The sequence below is a fragment of the Brachypodium distachyon genome, chromosome 1, assembly GCF_000005505.3.
Source record: "Brachypodium distachyon strain Bd21 chromosome 1, Brachypodium_distachyon_v3.0, whole genome shotgun sequence".
NCBI classification, from domain to species: Eukaryota; Viridiplantae; Streptophyta; class Magnoliopsida; order Poales; family Poaceae; genus Brachypodium; species Brachypodium distachyon.
This window is the reverse complement of record NC_016131.3, coordinates 7,799,815-7,819,227: the sequence shown is the minus strand read 5'-3', so window position 1 is coordinate 7,819,227 and position 19,413 is coordinate 7,799,815. Positions and strand designations below refer to the sequence as shown.

General features: G+C 46.9%; 3 protein-coding genes and 1 long non-coding RNA gene across 5 annotated transcripts; 1 reads left to right on the top strand and 3 right to left on the bottom strand.

Moving 5' to 3' along the window:
* Positions 1–5,612: 5,612 nt before the first annotated feature.
* LOC100829053 (6,7-dimethyl-8-ribityllumazine synthase, chloroplastic) lies at positions 5,613–9,861 on the bottom strand. 2 transcript variants are annotated; one of them, XR_730328.3, is made up of 9 exons: positions 9,368–9,861; positions 9,162–9,286; positions 8,798–8,893; positions 8,151–8,246; positions 7,391–7,469; positions 6,888–6,934; positions 6,359–6,418; positions 6,091–6,278; positions 5,613–5,928 (listed from the first exon to the last, which is right to left on the bottom strand). XR_730328.3 is itself a non-coding variant. In XM_003560599.4 (8 exons), exons 1-8 carry the CDS (start codon positions 9,486–9,488, stop codon positions 6,240–6,242), a joined length of 663 nt encoding a protein of 220 aa, XP_003560647.1. In that variant the 5' UTR covers positions 9,489–9,861; the 3' UTR covers positions 6,045–6,239. The 2 variants fall into 2 exon arrangements, 1 of the variants encoding a protein (XP_003560647.1); XM_003560599.4 differs by lacking the exon at positions 5,613–5,928 and having other exon boundaries at positions 6,045–6,278.
* Positions 9,862–11,884: 2,023 nt separating this feature from the next.
* Positions 11,885–13,193, bottom strand: LOC100826594 (mitogen-activated protein kinase kinase 9). Its single transcript, XM_003559450.3, has one exon. It carries the CDS (start codon positions 13,016–13,018, stop codon positions 11,993–11,995), a length of 1,026 nt encoding a protein of 341 aa, XP_003559498.1. The 5' UTR covers positions 13,019–13,193; the 3' UTR covers positions 11,885–11,992.
* Positions 13,194–14,690: 1,497 nt separating this feature from the next.
* On the top strand, positions 14,691–15,467 carry LOC112270104. Its single transcript, XR_002962431.1, has 2 exons — positions 14,691–14,825; positions 14,991–15,467. It is a non-coding gene; the product is annotated as an uncharacterized LOC112270104 (long non-coding RNA).
* On the bottom strand, positions 15,311–19,150 carry LOC100824754 (binding partner of ACD11 1). The gene is made up of 5 exons (XM_003560591.4): positions 18,794–19,150; positions 17,147–17,250; positions 16,989–17,064; positions 16,760–16,843; positions 15,311–16,187 (listed from the first exon to the last, which is right to left on the bottom strand). Exons 1-5 carry the CDS (start codon positions 18,797–18,799, stop codon positions 15,603–15,605), a joined length of 855 nt encoding a protein of 284 aa, XP_003560639.1. The 5' UTR covers positions 18,800–19,150; the 3' UTR covers positions 15,311–15,602.
* Positions 19,151–19,413: the final 263 nt, after the last annotated feature.

Sequence of the window (19,413 nt, the reverse complement as noted above, 5' to 3'; positions counted from 1 at the left end):
ATCTCATGGTCGGAGGCTCCCTCAAGGCGGTCTCGCAAAGCCACCTGAACACATTCATGCGCAGGATCACCGAAGGAAGCAACTGCGCCAACTCGATACAATAGGTATCCAGGAACTCCAGCAAGAACGGGTGCACAGGCAAGCACAGTCCGGCGTGGAACCACCTGGTGAACACGACGATGTGCCCTCGGCGCCTCTGCGGCTCCAGTCGAAGCTCACCCTCATCAGGAAGCGAGGCAAGGCCCTTGCGGAAGTAGCCCGCCTCCACGAGGTCTGACAGGTCCTTCTCGGTCGTCACCGACGCCGGAATAATGTCGGGAACCTGTCCCGGCACGGCCGGACACGGCTCAGGCCGAGGTCCTCTCTCCAGGCGGGTGACCTTCTTCGACCTCCGCGGCTTGCCTCCCGACGTCCGCGCCTCGCCCCCGCTCCCGTGGGAAGCCTCCCTCTCGACGCTCCCGCTGGCACCGTCGCGACGCTCCACGTCGGATCCCGTCATCTCGCCTACAAGAAAGACGCCAAAAGATTAGTACAAGTTGCAAAAAATCCCTAAGGAAGCAACTAGGGAAAATCTAAGTCGCGAGGTCATGCACAACCGTCGGTAAAACAAAGGAGAAATGGGGAATCCCCCCAGAAACGGCCCAGCCCGACAAATCCGCCTCAACAGAAAAAAAAAAGGGGAGCCCATCTCCCCCCGTCACCCGTGGCCCGCCAACCTCTGGTCTACTTTGGCCCACGGAGAGACAGGCCCGAAAGCCCTGTGCACACGACCGCCGACCCGAGACGCCCAAACAACAAAGAAGAGGGAGCCCAACTCCCAGGGAGCAGTCCAAGGCCCGCGACCCCGATGCCGGTCTGGTCCAAACAAAAAAAAAGAGAGAGGAGAGGGTGGGGCGCGTGCACGCAAGGTGTTCGGTCCTATGACCAGCCCCTTGCGTCCGCTCCAACCGCGCCGCACACGCCGTCCCCGTCGCGCCCTCGCCTCGACTGATCACACACCATCGCCGCGCCATGCCGCTCCCAATGCACCGGTCACCTGCCGTCGCCCCGCGCACCCTAGCCGTGCCATGCCGCTCCCGACGCACCGGTCATCCACCATCGCCGCACAGACCATGGGCGTGCCCGTGCCGCTCCTGTCACCGCGCCATCGCCGCACGCTAAGGCCGGGCGGAGCCGCTCCCGACGCGCTACCCGCCATCACCGCACGTGCTGTGGCAACAACCACGCCCCGCCGCGCCTAACGCGGCGCACCTGTTACCCGCCGACGCCGCGCGCACCATAAACGCGCCCGCGCCACCTCACATGCTCGACGAACAAGGGCACAGGAAGAGCGACGACCGCGGCTCACCTCGACAGGGACAATGGAGTTCTCGGGCGCCGCCCTACCTCGGCTCAAACTGCAAGCAACGGCGACACCTATCGAAACCCAGAGCTCGCCGGAATCTCGTCCCCCACGAAGACCGAACGACCCTCAACACCTGCAGCGACGAATCGGTTTGGCTAAACACCCCCAATGGGCACCTACGAGCCACCGGTCTTGTCTCCGTCCTCGGGTGTCGCCAAAGCACGTCTTCGGCACCAGAGGGGAGGAAAACGAGAGTGGGCTATGCCCCTCCCGTGCTCCATGGTTCCTTTTTTATAGGCACAAAGCCTCCCTCGGCGTCCGGGCCCGTCCCCTTGCTAGTTGACCTAGTCATAGCAACAAGACAAGGGTCAACCAACCAAAGGACGAAGGGTGAAGGGCAAAGGGGAAAAGAGAGGAGGAAAAGGGGAAAAGGAGGCAGCCCAGGCCAAGGGACCAGCCCCTAGCCGTTCTGGCCGCGCTGCACGGCCGCCGGCATCACCCCGGTGACGGTGCCGCCCCAAGAAGAGGAAAGGAGAACGCCCTCCTTTTTCATCCCGTACAAAGGAAGAAGACGACCACGCGTCGTCGGATCTAGGGTTCTGGCACACCCACAATCGTTCGTTCGATCACTTAAAGCGCAAACCGTTACGCGGGCTTAACCAGGCTAGGTGGGCCTCGGCCCACTCCCCGCCCGAGAAAAAAAAAGGGGGAGGAAAGGCCTCTTGGGCCTGGTCGAGCTCCACCCGCGAGTCTGGGAGGCCCACAAGGCCGATTCGCCCCGCACGACGCTCGCACACGCGGGAAAAAACCCAGGGTTCTGCCCCTTTTTACAGAAAGCCCCCTGGAGTTGCGGGAAATTCCGCACCAGTCGTCCGCCGTGCAGGAGTTTCGCGCCAAAACCCTCGGGAGACCGGAGCTCCACAAGCGAGCCTTCGCGACCTCGCCATTTTGCAGAAGGGATCCCTCGGACCCACGATTTTGCGAAAAAGGTCCCTGTAGCCATGGTTTTTCGAGGAAGAACCCAAAAAATGAAAACTCCCAGGAGCACTTGGATGCGCCAAAAATCTCAAAACCTCGAGTTTTGTGCGACAAGCCCACCTAGGTCTATCTTCCTCCTCGAAGGAAATTTACCTACCCGGTGGCACCCCCAATGCAATGCCTCGAAGGTCTCAAGTCAACTAGGAAAACTTCCGGAGCTACAAGTATCTCACCAGGCAGCACACCTAGGCCCGGTTTCCTCGTGAAACCTACCTAGCCGGTGGCTCGTCCCAAGGAGAGTTAGGATCCAGGTGTCGGAAGAAGAATCTCAGCACGCCATCGACGTCAAAGTTGACCCGAAAGCATTCCCAATGCCTCCGAGTCAAGGGGGCTACTGTTGTAATATAATAAAATCCTTACATGGGCCGGGCCCTAATCCTACGTGGCGACGACCAAGTCAACAAATCGCAAAGACCGGTCAAGTTGCCAACAAGGCACAGCCATGCCAACTACGCGCCGGTCAAAGGAGTCAACAAGTTAAACCTCTCATGCCATGGTCAAAGAAGAAGAGGAGCTTGAGTAGGGACCAAGAAAAATGTAGGGATGAGTTTACCAATTTGGCCTTACTTTCACTCTCCCTCAAGGGTAGCCATGGTCTTTTGTCATGGACCCCTAGGCTATAAATACCCTCCCATAGGGGCATGTATCATTCACTCTCCATTGGAATAAGATCAAAGGGGAGAGAGCTAGAGCAACCTAAGGAGCCCGCTCTCGAGTGCTTGGGTCGAGCCTAGTCTTGACTCGACCTCGGGGACGCGACTTGGGAAGCCTAGTTTCGAGGTTCTGGGCCGTCTAGTACGACCCCGACTCGAAGTAGAGGGATCGGGTTAGAGTCTCGAGGGTATCACAACCTCGCTACTTGGGAAGACAAGTTCGGCCCAAGTCCGAGGCGGCCCCTAGAGATCTCTCGCCGTAGGTGATTTGGGAAGACCAGTTCGGCCAAACACTTGGGTAACGACCCCCTCGAAGTCTCTCCTAACATAGGACTAAGTCGTACCCGCAGGATCGACCGAACCTATTCAAAAAATATCGACGTGTCAACTTGTCCCAAGTGTACGGCGACCTTCGCTATATGGCCGGCGTACACCCCCTACATATTATTCTCGCATTTGTGCCATCGAGCATTGACACCCCATACTCCTGTTGTTTTCTAGAACAACAACAGTTTCTCTCTCTTCCACATCAGATTTTATCCTATGTGGCATCGCTAAGAAAAGGCTGTACACGCCCTAAGCCCTCGTATCAAACAATGCGTCATCTACGTACGATAGTCAAAGGTACCTACGATTATGACGTGATTATGCGTGTTTCCTACTCTCTCCGATCCATAATAAATGTCACTGATTTAGTATAACACAAGGAAACTTACTATGGATCGGAGAGAGCACTTCATGGACGGACCATCTGGGGCGTCCGCGGTAACATAAGATAATTCATGAAGGTATTTTGGAAGGTATTGAACTATACTTAAATATCTAGCAAAACTCTTGCAGATTTCGGGGAAATTCCTGCCTTTCATCAGGAAGCCAGAGAAACAACATCAATAACAGTTGTAATTCACCGCAACGCAATGCATTGGATAGCACTGATCCTCGCCTTCTCGGCAATTGCTGGCCGCCAACTCCGAGTAATCCGGTAGATGAGCCAAGGATGACGCAGAGACCAATGCAACTATAGATACTCCATTTGACGACCCCCAACGGAACTGATTTAGACGCTCTCTGACAGAGCCGTTTTTACCGTCGCTGTCGACACGTACTACTATGCGTCATCGACGGCTAAGCCGATAGCCCGATGTATACGCACATCTCACTCTCCTGGGAGACCTGCACAGACGTACGGATTTGTCGCTGGCGGCCGTCGATACGTTGTCTTCCGATCGACTGCGACATTGTTGATAGATCCTAGCCGTCAAAGCTGTTGATTATTAACTTGTTCGGCCCGCACTGTCGCTATCCACGCGTACATAACATTGGTTTTGCCTCACCGGTTAATTCAAACAACCGAGACAAGAGTAGATAGAATCTTAATGTTCAGATCGTTAATCATGCATGGTATACTGAGATAGCAGCCTTGAACTGAGCATGCATGTTACTTGAATGTACATTTCTCTGCAGGCACTACAAAATTGTCATAATATATTAGGAACTTGCAAGATACTTTGCACACACGCATCGCCTTAATTTTAGCTCCATATTCTACTGATGCTTGTTAAAACCTATGCTGCTTACCTGAAGAACTCGACATGAAGTACGTACGTAATTAGCAGTTAATTTAAGTACTCCCTCTCTTTCGTAATTTTTGTCGAAATCTTACATGTATCTAGACACTTTTTAAGAATAGATATATCATTTTTAGACAAATTTGATACAAGAATTATGAAACGGGAGAGCAGCACACAACCTATCAACGGCGAAACGATGCGTACTATGCGGTGATATAGACTCTCGTATGACTCGTTAGGGAGAGGTTTAGTCGGTGGTATCCAACTATATTCCTAGGATTGCAGCCTCGGCTCTGCCGAGAAACTTTTCCCGGAAAATCTGGGCGACTTGCGAGGCCGTGGAGTATCTCGAATTCTGGATTTCTTTTCTGAAGGTGAAAATCGTCTCGATTTATTAATTAGCAGGAGAGAATTGTTCAGTTAGTAAAATAAAAAATGGTACATAGACGAGCCAAGAACTTGGTGGACGAGAATTGGAACTAGCAGGTGCCCTGTTCGTTTCCTCGGAGTTCGCTTTCCCGTCGGAGTAGAGCTTCGCTTCGGTTCTCCCCTTTTGGATTTATGTTTTCATGGTCGCCGAAATTACTTGTCGAAATATTACATGTATCTACACGCTCTTTAAACATATATACATTCATATTTAGACAAATTTGAGACAAGTAATATGGATCAGAGAAAGTACCAAGTCAAGTCTTGTAAACCGGTAACCCCAGCACTTTAAAACTCTGTTTCGACTGTTTGGAACTTTATTAACTTAAAATCAGGCATAAATGTCTCTCTCTAAAAAAAGAAAGGGGGCAAACCCCCCTACCCTAATTTATGAACTTAGATATGCAAAAAACGTCATTTGAGAAGACTATCAATACATAATTATTGAGAAGGATATCATTGTTAGCCATCACAATAATAATCAAGGGACCTAAAAAATGGAAATTCTTTATCTGATATAAGCAAATAATATCTTAGGAACAAAACAAGAAAGTAACATATGGCTAATTGTGCAAATTGGATCAAATAAACAGCGTGTAAGGCTGTAAGCTCAAAAGAGGCATGCTCATATAAGAGGCTACAGATAGAAGCATTCACCAAGAACAAAATCAACTATTCTCTTTACTTTTACACTGATTATTGCAAAATGGAATACTCAGATAAGAATTGTTATGCATATGCAATCAGATTACTATAAAAATAACGAATGCATCTGCCACTATGGTGGGGAAGGCGAACAGATCCAACAGTTAGCATGCTTTGCTTCATGGTATGACTATCAACTATGGTTGTTATGACCTCCCACAATCTTGAATAGAGAACCCTTTATTTGCTTTACAAACAAAGAAACTAAGTGAGATTTTCACCAAATCAGATGTCAATAAATTACCTCTTCAAAATTAGCGGCAGCTAATCTAATAGAAAGGACACTATATAGTAATAATCAGATTGAAGAAAAAAGTGGAATGCAGTTTTATTCATGCTCTAGACTTACAAGTTTATTTCAGGCAAGTGTGTCCCAGTTGAGCATGCAATCAGAGTACAGATCCAAATAATTTGTAACAATCAAGCACTAGCCTGCAGTAACAAAAAAAACTCCAATAGCCATAGATGGGAGGAAATCTTGTTGGCTAGTACTCCGTGTCAGCCTAAGTGATGGCGAAACAACGATGCCATCTCAATCTGCAGGGAATGGGAGTTTGTCAGGTGAAGTGTAAAAGCAGACCCAGGTCAAGTTCACTTGCCAAATAGATGGTACTTACAGCTGTTATAGCAGTTTCAGCACCTTTGTTTCCAGCCTTGCCACCAGCACGATTTAGTGCCTGCAAGGGTGTGATTTTTGCATTTATTTTCACAGCAGGGAAGCATATATTGGAAGCTTTTGTGAAGTAGACAGATAATCCACAAACGATCGCATTATGTGGACCGCAATTTCATCACAAAGCAAGTATGACACTTCACACTTCTGCATCACTAGTCCACGTTTGCTGGACCAAAGCTGAGATTACTTTATGGGACGTGCATGGCAATTGAATGGAGAGGCATCTTCAATTTGAGTTTTGGCATATGGCTTGGGAACATGAACAATAACATTAGAGTTATGCTTCTGATTCCCCGCAAAAAAAATAATGAGAGTAATGCTTCTGATGGTACTACTATTCATGGTACGTATTAATTAGCTAACCTCGAGAACCTAAAGAAATGGGTGGAAAATGATGACCAAGCAGGATCCAGAAGTATGGTCTTACGGAACATTTGGCAAGACATATATGTTACTGAATCAAGAATTACCTGGTCCATGTCATCACAGGTCAGAACACCAAATACACAGGGGACACCTGTGGCAACAATTTTACAAAATCAATCTGCCGAAATATGGATTTTAACTAGCTGTAAATTGTAGTCACCAGAAAACAATAAGATAAAACAAGATGGGAATATCAGAAAGTTCTGTATGATGTTGCAGCACTTCCAGGAACACGAAATGAAGTAATATAGGGGTATATTATAGCCATTTTGAACCCAATAACCTACTCTCGCTAGTCACTGGAAGTACAATGCTGTAAGTTATATGAGAAGTGCATAGGTATCTGTAACTACTTTTTTTTTGCGAGTAGTTATCTGTAACCACTTAGCTTTGTATGTTCATTGAGCATCAAAGATTATCAAAAAGTTTCCACTCTAAATAAGCCTATGATAGCTATTAAAAAGAATTACCCCAAATGGCCTTTGAGAATAAGTTATCCACAGCTCTACAGGCGTGATCCGGAGGCTAAGAGATGAAAGCAACATACCGGCAGACAATCCAGCATTAAGTACACCTGACGCAGCAGAATTTGCAACAGCATCATAGTGGGTTGTGTCACCTCTAATCTGCAAATAAATATGAAAGAAGACCTTCAAAATCAAATAGCATCAGCTACTGATAACTATGGGTTTGCAAGGTATGGGTTCTCATAGGTACTATGCTAACAGCATCACAACGATTAGGGTTAAAAGGGGCGAAAAAATTGCCCGGGTTAAAAATGGCACATACTTAGCAACATGAGCAGCATAATCTAAGCCTTCTGTTGTTTGATAGAAAACTACACACAAGTTAGAGTGCACAGAACCAAGGTAACATATGTTAAAGACAAGAAGATATATGTGGAAGCCTCCACCCTTAACGATGGTTATACAAGCAAGAAGCATGTTTTCAGCTGCATATAGCTATCCAGCTTCTTATCGAAGTTTTCTCATTTGTAAACTACAGATAAATATGATATTATGTAACTGATTAAAAGTAGAAGAGAAAAGGGTAAATTATATTGTTTTAAGCACAATATACAAAAATACATGTCTCTTAAGCTTTTGATAATTACTCATCTGACAAAGTTCACCAGGTTGACAGTATAGAACTACATGGGGACCTACATGTCATATCTTGAAAACAACTGTAGCGCAAAGACTGCCTCGGGGGCATGCACAAGCTACATTACCAATAGAAGCAAAAGGAATGTAAAACCTGATAAAACGAATATCTAATATGGAGGTTATACGAAAGAAAAGCCTTACCACAGCCCCAATGCACAAAATTGCATCAAACTTTCCAGACTTCCCAAGCTTCTGTGCTGCAACAGGAATTTCAAAGCTGCCAGGAACACTGACAACCTAAAGAGAAATCAAATTAGAGTTATGCATGGAAAATTGGTTGTAAAACTTCTCGACGAGTAAGGTTATTTTCAATCACTGGGCAGATGAAGTATCAATGTACTGTATATGATATAGATTCTTTTATGTTTGAGAGTTGTAATGGACTAACAGGGGTTTTGCACGGAAAACATTCCTATTTGCATACAAGTATTTCCTAAAAATTCTACTCCCTCCAATCCATAAAAAGTGTCGCCCACTTAGTACAAAATTTGTACTAATTTAGTACAAAATGGGCAACACTTTTTATGGATCGGAGGGAGTACTAGAGAGTAAGAATTAGTTATATTAGTGACCCTCTACCATTATACATGCCACATGTCAAAAGTTCATATAAAGTGAAAGCTTTGATCAAGAATTCAATATAATGCATAAACAGGTAACCCTATATATGTTGTCCAAGAAAGAACAAGAAAATGAATAATTAGTCTAGAAAACAAATTAACCGACTCAAGTAGGTAAGTCATCGAACAAGAGTGAAGTAACTTCAGAAGATGAATAAAATTGCGCACTGTTATATTTTCTCCCTTGATGGAGTATCGCTCGAATGCCTCTAGAGCCCCCTGCAGAAGCAAGTTTGTCACTATCTCATTGAACCGTGCCACAACCTGCAGGTTGACAAGGAACCAGAGAGTTAGAACAGTTCAAAGCTAAATATTGTTGAAAAAACAGGGAAGCAAGTCAGCAAGACCCTTCCAGTGAAAAAGCATCACATTCAGCAATTAGCACTGCCACGGGAAAGCAGTAAAATTGCATCTCGAATGATTCCATAGCTAGGGAACCACTAACCACTGTTTCCGATTAGGCATAACTGCGAGCAGGCCTGATTGATTGCGCATAAACTAAGAAGTAGCAACAATAGGAACAATCACTCACCACAGCGAACCTGAGCCCCTCGGTGTTCGTCAGCGACCCCATCAGCCGCTGGTGCCCTGCAGCGGCTGCTGCCACGACGGGGAGTCGAGGAGCCCGAGCATCCGCCACCAGCGCAGTCGGATGAGCTGCACGAATCGAAGAGGAGAAATCAGAAGCCGCGTGGCGCCGAAAGAGCAGCAGCGGTCGAGATGGTAACGGGCGCGCACCGGAGTGGGACGAAGGGAACGAGACGGCGGAAGCTCTCGGCGCACGCAGACGGGCGTCGGAAAACCCTGCGTAGGAGGAGGCCCTCAAGGTCGCGGATGAAGTCGCTGGTGAAGCCGCCATCGCCGTCGCCGCCAAGGAAGATCTGACTGCTGCTACCTCAAGTGCGGTCGTGGGGATGTCAAAGATGTGTGCCTTTTGTCACTTTTGTACAGATAGACCAGACCGGCTTTGCCTATTTTGCTCGGTGCAGTGCGCTCCTTAAGTCTAAAGCGGTGCAGACGAGCTATAGAAGGCAGTCCAACTCGCGAGGTGGTTCGGCGTCCCGCCTTGACCTTGTCACAGGCTCGCAGCCCCCGACCTTGCTGGCGGTAGGGCGATGTAGTCCGGTGGGAGGCAGCTTCCTGGACGGAGGAAGATGGCGGCGGACGGGGAGCTAGGGAAGGTTCAGAATTTCAGATCCAACGGGAGGCGGATCCAGCCATCCAGGTAGGTCGTCCGGCTGCAGAAGGAGTGATGGGGAACGACGGGAGCGAGGTGATCCGATGATGGGCGGCGATGAACGGAACGGGGTGATTTGAACCGAAATTGAGGGGAATTTTCATAAATTCGAGCTTAGAAGATTGGGAAACTGTTCTACCGTAGTTTGTTTGTGAAAATCAACCTTTTTTTTCGAAAAAGGAAAAAGATCCCCGCATCTGCATCGATCGATGCACACAGCCAACTTTTATTGCAGATTTTAAAATATCAAGTCGTACAGTTCACTGATCGGCAATCGTGGATACAAGAATAAGCCAGCGAAAAAAAATAAACATAGCGACTCTATGCTACGAGGCGTCTAGTACACTGCCAGCCAGCCCGGTTGAATATATCCCGAAATACCATCTCCAGCCGGTTGCATCCAGTAGCCAAAAGATCCCGCAGGTGCGCAGGGAGCATAAAAGCCCATAGTCGAATCCAGTGTGTGGCTTTGAAGATAACCTGCAAAAAATGAGGGACTCTTGATCGATTAAAAATAACATCATTTCTGCAATACCAGATAGCCCAAACAGAAAGCCAAAACTCCCATTCGAACATGAGCTTTTAAATTTTTTTCCATCCCATTAAGCCAGTTACCAAACATATTAGTTGACTGAACTCGGAGGTGGAAGGTTGAAATAAACAAAAATGATGCGCCAATAAAATGACTTGGCGATCGAGGAACCACATAAAAATCTTGACTTTGGATGGGACTTTTAACTTCCAAATGTATTTTCGATGAAAAACCGTTTGCTCCTTCATAAAGTCAGCATACATAGACTTTACAGAAAAGACACCCGAGGAAGTAAAACTCCAAACAAATCTATCGGGTTCATTCGTTAAATCAACCATCATTAAGCGTTGTACCAAATGCAACCATCTCGTCCAATTGGCACCAGTTAGATTCCGTCTAAAACGAATATTTAGAGGAACTGTCGCAAAAGCCGTGGCAACAGAAATGTTTTTAAGTTGCACAATATGGAATAAGGATGGATATTGATGAGCAAGTGGCGAATCTCCAAGCCAGGTATCTTCCCAGAAACGAATTCCGGTCCCATCCCCTAGGATAAAATCACCGCGATTAAAAAGTCATCTTTAACCCGCATAAGACCCTTCCAAAACTGAGAATCAGTCGGTTTGGCTTGCGTCTGAGAGGGTGTTATTATGAAGATTTGTGAAAATCAACCTAAATGGTTTCAAGGGACCTAGAAGCTTGTACAAAAATTGAAAAGAAGAGGACCATGATCAAGTTATTGCCTGTGTATATAAAAAATAATTGTGCACCAGGCGATGTAAAAATAAGACATTAAACCGATGACAAGCATTCAAGAGATGTAGGAAGAAGGATTAATTTGATATATGTCACTGCAATTTTGGTGGATTCGGAAAACGTCACGGCAATTCTCTCCCTTTGAAAAAAAGGCAGTGACATGTATCAAATTAACCAAAAGGATAGTTTTACATCTCGAACCTTATTTTGGCTTCGTTATATTCTGTCCTGGGTGTGTTTTGTCAGTGAGGTTACTTTTCTTGTAGCAAGTACTCCCAAGGGATGACTAGTAGCTTTTTACTAACGGTTTTACTATTGAGAAGTTGCATGTTTTTTAAGTTAGATATCAGTTAACTGTTTGGCCGTCGGATCTTAATCCCACGGTGGCACGTGAAAGAGAGAAGAATGGAGATGAGCCTTGATATTAATCTGATTTAAGCTTTTACTTAAAAAATCAAACAGCTGAAAAATAGGCACACCTTCTAATAAAGATTTTTTTTCTCGGAGATTTTCTTTTGTAATGAGGCTAATGTAGGAGTATTTGCTTTGGTCCTCGTGAATTCTGCTTTGTGATGAGAAAGCTGCTTACGTTGATGTTTGTTATGGTACGTGTTCTGCGAGTGTAAAAACATCTTTCCTGTAACAGAAGAGTTTTTTTTTCCGACGGGGACCTGTAACAGAAAAGTTCACTGTGTAGCTCTTCCGTATTTTCACCGTACTAGCAGTTGTATTTACCAAACCCTCCAAGTGGGGGATATCTTCCGGTGTATATTCATGTTCAAATGCCTAGGTGCCTACGTCAGATGCGACAGTTCAACATTTACACGCACGTGCTTCGCTAGCACGAACACCGCCGCTCGATAGCCTCACGGAGCGCACGCCTCGACGCCGCCACGTCCCTCCCGGCGACGAACGGGTGCGCGAGCAGCTCCACGACGGACGCCCGCTTCCGGTGGTCCTTCCGCAGGCAGGCGGCCACGAAGCCCCGGAACTCCAGGGACGCCGCGCCTTCGGGCAGAGCCGGCAGCTCGCCGAAACAGATCGCGCACATGAGCGCGGCCCAGGTCGGCTTCTGGCCCGCGGGGAGCAGCGGGTAGCGGCCCATGAGGAGCTCCAGGAGCGTCACGCCCAGGCCCCACACGTCGGCGGCGTAGGGGTCGGCGTCGGCGTGCCGCTCCGAGTCGAACCGCTCGGGGCTCATGTAGGCCACGGTGCCCTCGTAGGCCAAGGCGCGGGCGCGGCCGCCGGCGCCGGAGACGACGACCTTGGCGATGCCGAAGTCGGCGATCTTGACCTCGCCGGCGGCGCTCAAGAGGAGATTCGCCGGCTTGATGTCGCGGTGCGCTACGCGACGGGCGCGGAGGTGCGCCAGGCCGGAGAGCGCCTGCGCCGCCACATCCGCCACCGCCGCTTCCGGGAGGAATCCGCCGCCGCCGACGAGCGAATCGAGCGAGCCGCCGTCGACGAGCTCGAGGAGCAAGGCGGCGGCGTCGCCAGACGCCGTGGGGAGGACCGAGTGGCAGCGGACGACGTTCGGCGAGTCGACGACGCGGCGGACGATGTCCGCTTCCTCGTCGGCGGCGCCAGGGCGGGCGTGGGCGCCGTGGATGATCTTCAGCGCGTAGAGCGCCGACGTGCGGCGGTGCGAGACCTTGTACACGGAGCCGCCGTTGCCGCGGCCGAGGACGGACAGCCTGTCGAAGTCGTTCAGCCGGAATTCGCCGTGCGGCGGCCGGGATGCCGACGTGGCCGGCGTCGCCGCTGTGGCCGGCGCCGGCGCCGGGGCAGCGCAACGGAAGGCGCAGGTGGGAACGTCGAGCTTCAGGTGAAGCTGGGGTAGTCTCCTCTCTTTGGCAGACGCCATTATATTGGTCGCCTTGTGTGTTTTAAGCTTTTAATTTGTACAGCTGAGCGGATTGATCGTGTGTGAGCCGATTGATGATGTTTTTTCTGTGAATGAGAAGTTTTGCTTTATACTGCGATGTGGCGGCGCATGCAAGTACCTTAATCTTGGCTGACTGCGCAGGGATTTTGATGTGTAACCTCCTCCCTTCTTTTAAAATCTTTCTTAGGAAAACGTTGTTAAAATCTTCTTAATTACCCGGTGCAAGGAGTGAATATTCGGGAAATTGATACTCTGAAACTTGAGTTGGGACTTGACAGTTCGAAAGTTTGATAGAAATTCAGAAGGACGGAATGACGGAGACTACTTGTTGAGGACTACAACAAAAAGTCAGGAGCACCATCGTTACATTTTGGATTAAGAGAGCAAATTATGTACAAGTGATATTCTGATTCCGTGGAATGACTACTACTAATGTGGTAGATGGTCGCCATGGTGTCTCGGCCTGTTTGGCGGTAGTGATGTTGTTGGTTAAGCCGAGTATGTTTTGGCTTTAGGTTCACCCGTTTCTTCTTTTCGTGATTTTGGTCCTCCGTCGAGAGTACGATGACGAATCAGTGAATTGATGGTCTTCGTTGTCAGGGCGTGTATGTTTATGCAACAAAATGTTGAACGTTCTTAGCTGTTCTATTTCTTGGAATAAACGACTGATGCGGCTATTCAAAATCTTAAGGATCTGGGTTCAGATTGTATAAGATTGGCCATCTGCATTCTGCAGTATTTTCATTGGAAGTATTAATAAACACAATGTACAAACAAAAGAGCTAATTTAGAGGGCTCTGGTGTAAATTTTAGATTTATTGTTGTTCGTGTTTATATTTTTTTTTCCAGCGTATTTACCTGATCAGTAAGGACATGTTGCTGGTTTCAAAAGGAAAAGTTGGTTGATGTGCTCCAAACGAGTCACTGACTCACTGGTATCAAGTGTGGGGCTAGACTAGAATCAAGCGAGGCTAGACGGTTATCCACTCTGTTAAGTTAGCACTGTATCTTTGGAGTGCGGCACACTTGGATTAATTAACGAACTGAAATCTGATTCGATATTAACCCAAGGCCCTTGGGGAGCTGGAAGTACCGCCGTCGCTAACGAACATTTGGCATTTTAATTTGGTGTGACGTGGCTTTGTACTTCTTGATCGGTAAGCATTGTAGAAAAATATAGACGGAATGCCGGGGATATTTTTCAGGGAAATGCGGGAGATATTTACGAGTAAGATGCAGACTGCTGGAGAGAGAGACAGACAGGGATAAATAAATAAGACCATGATAGATAAGATCATAAGACTGAGATAGAGGATATACTGACAGAAGCCGGTGTTGTTGGACCATCATGGAGTCAAGGCAGTCAGCAGATCGTATCGGGCTCAGCACAACCTTGAAGAACGCTGTGGTGCGTGCGCGTGCCGTAGGCCATCGCTCACGACTGTCCCACACTTAATTTAGCACACCATGTTGGCCCGAGATCATCAGCTGGGTTGTGAGTCAGGTCATGGTTTTGATCTATTTTTTGTTTTTGTTTTAGTAATCATGGTTGTGTTCGTCGCACGTGTTAGGATGCTGCGATTACGGAGGGCGCTTTAGGTATTAAACGTGGTGTAAAAAAACTGTAAAATTGACCATTAATTTTATATATGGCAGGTCAACGATAAGTACGGTTTCAACAATCTAAAGTGACCGGAAGCGAAGATGGCCAGCTGCAATCTTCGAGAAATGCAATTGGATAGTCAATTTCCATTCATTTGTGTGCACAGGAAGCTTATAGTGCAAGGTACGCTTTGTTCTGATGCTTTGCATTTCCCTTGAGTCAATCCACATCGTCATCGCATTCTAGCCAATAGCATAGCCCACCGGCATCGACAGCACCAAGGCATTCAGTTATGATCATCGAACAGCCAGCTGCCACAAGTTAATGGTCAATCGCCCTTGTGTGCAGCACAAGGGAGGACGTACAATCTGCCAGGGTGCAGTACACAGAGGATTCAGCAGTTGCCTTTGCCTAGCCGTCGTGCATCAATTTTGTCTGGGCTTAATTCTCCCAGCAGTATGAATGGTAGCAGGTTCCAAAGGAAATTATAAATGCAACCACTCGGGCTATCATCTATTCATCTTTTCTCAGTGCCACAGGGTTTCAGACTTCTGCTTGAAGACAACACACAGAACTCTAATACGGAGTACATAGTTTACTGCATTTCTCTTTCAAGCAGACTCTAAACAGGTAAACCATGGAATTATGTTCTCAAACTGCAACAGGGCTTAATGAAAAAGCAACTTCAATTGCCACAATTCATCTCTCAGAAAGTATATCCAACGAGTAAAGTCACATTCTATGATAGGATAGCAGAAAACAAGAAAACCTTTCAGTGTTCTAGTATAACAAAGCTGACACGAAAGCAAGGACAGCACTCTAAAATTTACATTACTATTGGCCATAAACACCTTGTTTTGCCCCAGCACAGGGGCTAAACACGATCTTCTATATATTGGATGAGTAAAGAATTAACAAATGACGCACATAGGACGAAGCGGCCATACTCCATTTGCTGGATCAGACAGCTTGGAGCTTCTGCTCATCGACCGATTCCAAAGGAAGAACTGCGGGCTCCCATGAAGAGTGTTCATCAAGATGTATCTTTGCATACTCACTCACCAGGCCATTCCTCTCTTCCCACATGATTTCTTTCCTCTCCTCTTCAGCCCTGTCTACCTTGTCTTTGGTCATTGTGCTCATGTCACCTGCTGCCTTGGTTACCATGCCAAATGCACTAGTTAGCCAGGAAGCACCAGCTGAGACATATTGATTACCCATGATAGCAGAGCCTGCAATGCTGGCTTTCTGCTCAGCAACAGCCAGAGCAGACTTCGTGAGTTCTGAAACCTGATAACGCTCATCCACTTCTTTGCACTTGCTGCCAACAACAGCCCGGCCCAGGGTGATCTTTTCGCTCAGGCCATACTGCCGGTCTAGAGATGCAACAGTGGCCGTAGCATTGGAGAGGATGTTGTGACGCTCATCAAAAGATCTTGCCAGGTTGAGAGCATCCTTGCTGAGGACAAAACCCTTGGCTATCATGCTGCTCACGACATCTTCTGCCTTCCTGACTGCAGATTCAGTAGAGAGAGATTTTTCTCCCTTTTTGTACCAATGATGATATGCACACAAACCATAGGAGTGAAATATGAAATATCAGTAATATATAAATATCAAAAGTAATCAGCACAGAGACTAATTTTGTAGATAAAATGATCATCCAATTGACTGTAAGATAACTGCAGCACGCTGATTTAAGAGGCAATGCATGCATCTATATTTCTCTTGTCATTGACCTAACGACCTGATTCAAATTGAATTCCTAGTTTTGTAATGTACTTACAATGGTAAGAAGCAGAAGAATTTATAGTTAAATTGCTAAAATGGACAAACACCAATCTGGTGGGGAAACAACGTCTATAGAAAGTCAACAGTAAAAGGAATAAAAAGTCAATCCTTTTACTCCAAGTAAGCACTACTAACCATAAAAACAAAATACTATTGCTAACAAGAAGGACGTGAACAATTAGTCTAAAATCCAAATGCTTTCCTCACAGGAATAATTTGACTGTATAGCAATTATAATATTCATCAAGCTCTTCTTCAGTTTAAAAGACTAAAGAAACACCAGGCATGTTGGAACTTGAATAATGGGTACTCTAAAACATTCTTACCGATAATTGTTTGCAAGCTTCAGGAGGCAACTGATAGTTCTCGACTGGAGTTATGATTACAGAACGGTCAACAATTGTTGCTCCCTGCAGATTAGCAATCAAAATGACTATAAGCCATATCTCAGATAAAGAATATGGGACAGAAATAGCATGCAACAAATGGTTGAGTCCTCCTAATGAAACCCTAATTACTAAGGGTAAGAAATGAGTTACAGGAGCTTGAACGTACCGACAGAAGCACTGCAGTGTCTGCTCCTTGTGAATCCTTAAATGTGACGTAAGCAAGTTGTGACCATTCAGATTCACTGATGAAAAACAAGAAAATATTTAACTAATACTCTTCAACTCCTACACAAACAGGCAGTGCAACAAGTAATGAAAAATTACCTTTGCATTTCAACATATTCTATATCCCCAGAGAAAGAAAAGAACTCTGTGATTTCTCTTTTCAAGGCACTCAACGATATATTGCCAACTTTTACTGTTCTCACCTGCAAAAGAATATCAAAGATGAGCAAATGGGATGAGATTGCTAGGATAATTTAACAGAGGAGGGGATAAGGAGCACGATTGTAGTAATTGAGTAATTGTGCATTCATTGATAACAGAGTCGAGTCACTTCAGCATGCCTGAAATTCCAGGTTTTACAGAACAAGCTCATTATGGTCAAAAAATGACCAGATTCTGAACCTGGGGGCAGTTCGTTTCATTAATCCCTGTTCATCTAAAAAATACAAAATGACTCAAAGTAACAATATAAGTACAAATATGCCACTACCATTAGTTGACCGTTAAGTAGAAGATGAAAAAACAATTTTGCCCCTATGTAGTATGTTGATGTTCCGTTAACAACAAATTACTCATTTTAGAAAACTTAGCTTTTCAAGGTTTTTAAGATACCCGTAATACCATTTCTGAGTAAGTTTCAGCAATAATGATTTTAGCATGAAAAACTGGAAAATTTCAACAGCACTTCCCTTGATTTTAATTAACATCACAAAAGTCATAATAGATTCAGCAAATTAATAGACTAAAACTCATCATAATTTGTGGAGAGAAAGACCGAGAGGGTGTTTTAGTTTTCTTGTTTCTTTTTGTTTTTTTCTGACCTGTGGACCAGGGGTATTTCTGTCAATATAAAATTGACTTAACGGTCAACTAGCAGTCAACTAACGGCAGTGGCATATTTGTACCCCATGTAAAATTTGAGTGGCATATTTGGAACAGGTAAATTCTCAGTGGCATTTGGGCATATGAGCAAATTCTCAGTGGCAAATATGGAATTCTCTCAACAAACAAACGAACACAAGTCAGGGCACACTAAGCAATAGTATGACATTGTCCGATAGAAAATAGCATATGACGCCCTTCTGCAACTAGGAAATGTAGCAATCCGTAGTTTGGTATCCAACACCATTACACAGATCATCTATTGCTTGAAAGAAACATCACGGCAGCAAATTCGAAACCAGAAATTAAACACAAAAAACTTGAAGACCAGATCCAGCAGTCTATTTTTAAGCCGGGCCCCTCAAAAGTTAATACTAGCACGAAATCAGATGCGCAATTCGATTCAGAACCTAACGATCCGAACAAAAGGCACCCAATCCACATTCTCCACCAACCGATTGCACCAAAAGCAGCAGAATTTGGAACAAAGCGCCGATTGGAGCACATGTCCTCTTCTGCATCAGAGTCCCTCAGCATTGCAGCGGCCTTACCGAGGTAGCTTACCGTTGACCTGCATTACGCTAAGCCGGTGGTAGCCTTGTTCGAGGGAGCGCACGAAATCTAGCAGAAACCAGCAATTCAACCGAAGTCAAGCAAAAATCGTCGCAGAGACAAATCTCCCATGACTCCCACCCCGGCGTTTTGGTACGCACGCACGGTGGTTAACCCCGACGAGAGACGGCCGACCCAACCACATCCGAGCCCCGAGGCACCACGCGAGCACCGACGCCATGGAGCACTACAGAGCATAGCGCTTCCACGAAGAAGTACATAGATGAAACTAGAAGAAGAAAACTCACGCACCTCCATTGCGGGATCTCGCGGGGAGCAAAGCTCGCTCGCTGGCTCGCCCGCCTCGCGGCCGGGAATCTCGAGGAGGATAGGGGATTGGGGGAATCTGGCGCTACGCCTGCGCGTGTGTCGGCGAGGGAGCGCGTGGCGATGAAGAGGAGAAGTGGACTTGGCCGGGAGACGAGGAGTTGGCTCCGGTAGCGGTAGGTGCTCTCTCTTTGGGCTCAACTCATCAAGTTTTGGCGACGAATCGTGCGGGTTGTATCTTAAAACGACCGGCGCCCGGCCGGACGGCGATGCGCGTCGGCGCGGGCGCTGCACGGCAGTGGGGGTGGACCGACCGCACAGTAGGAGATCTGGTCGGCTCGTACGCACGACCTTCGGCTGCCATTTGCCTGGATCGCCTCGGATCTGGGATTTTCTTTTTACTCTCTCTGTTGTTGTTTTTTTTACGGGACCAGAGGGTACATGTGTATTAGAGGTGCAGGGTGCACATCCCAATATGAAAAGTCCCAGATCCGGTTTCCAAAAAAGGAAATTGCTGTCCCCCCGACACCCCCGACCCCAATTCGCGCGCGCTGTGGTCCCAACCCGTGCTTCGCTCACCCTCGCCCCGGCTGCCTTTGCGAAGG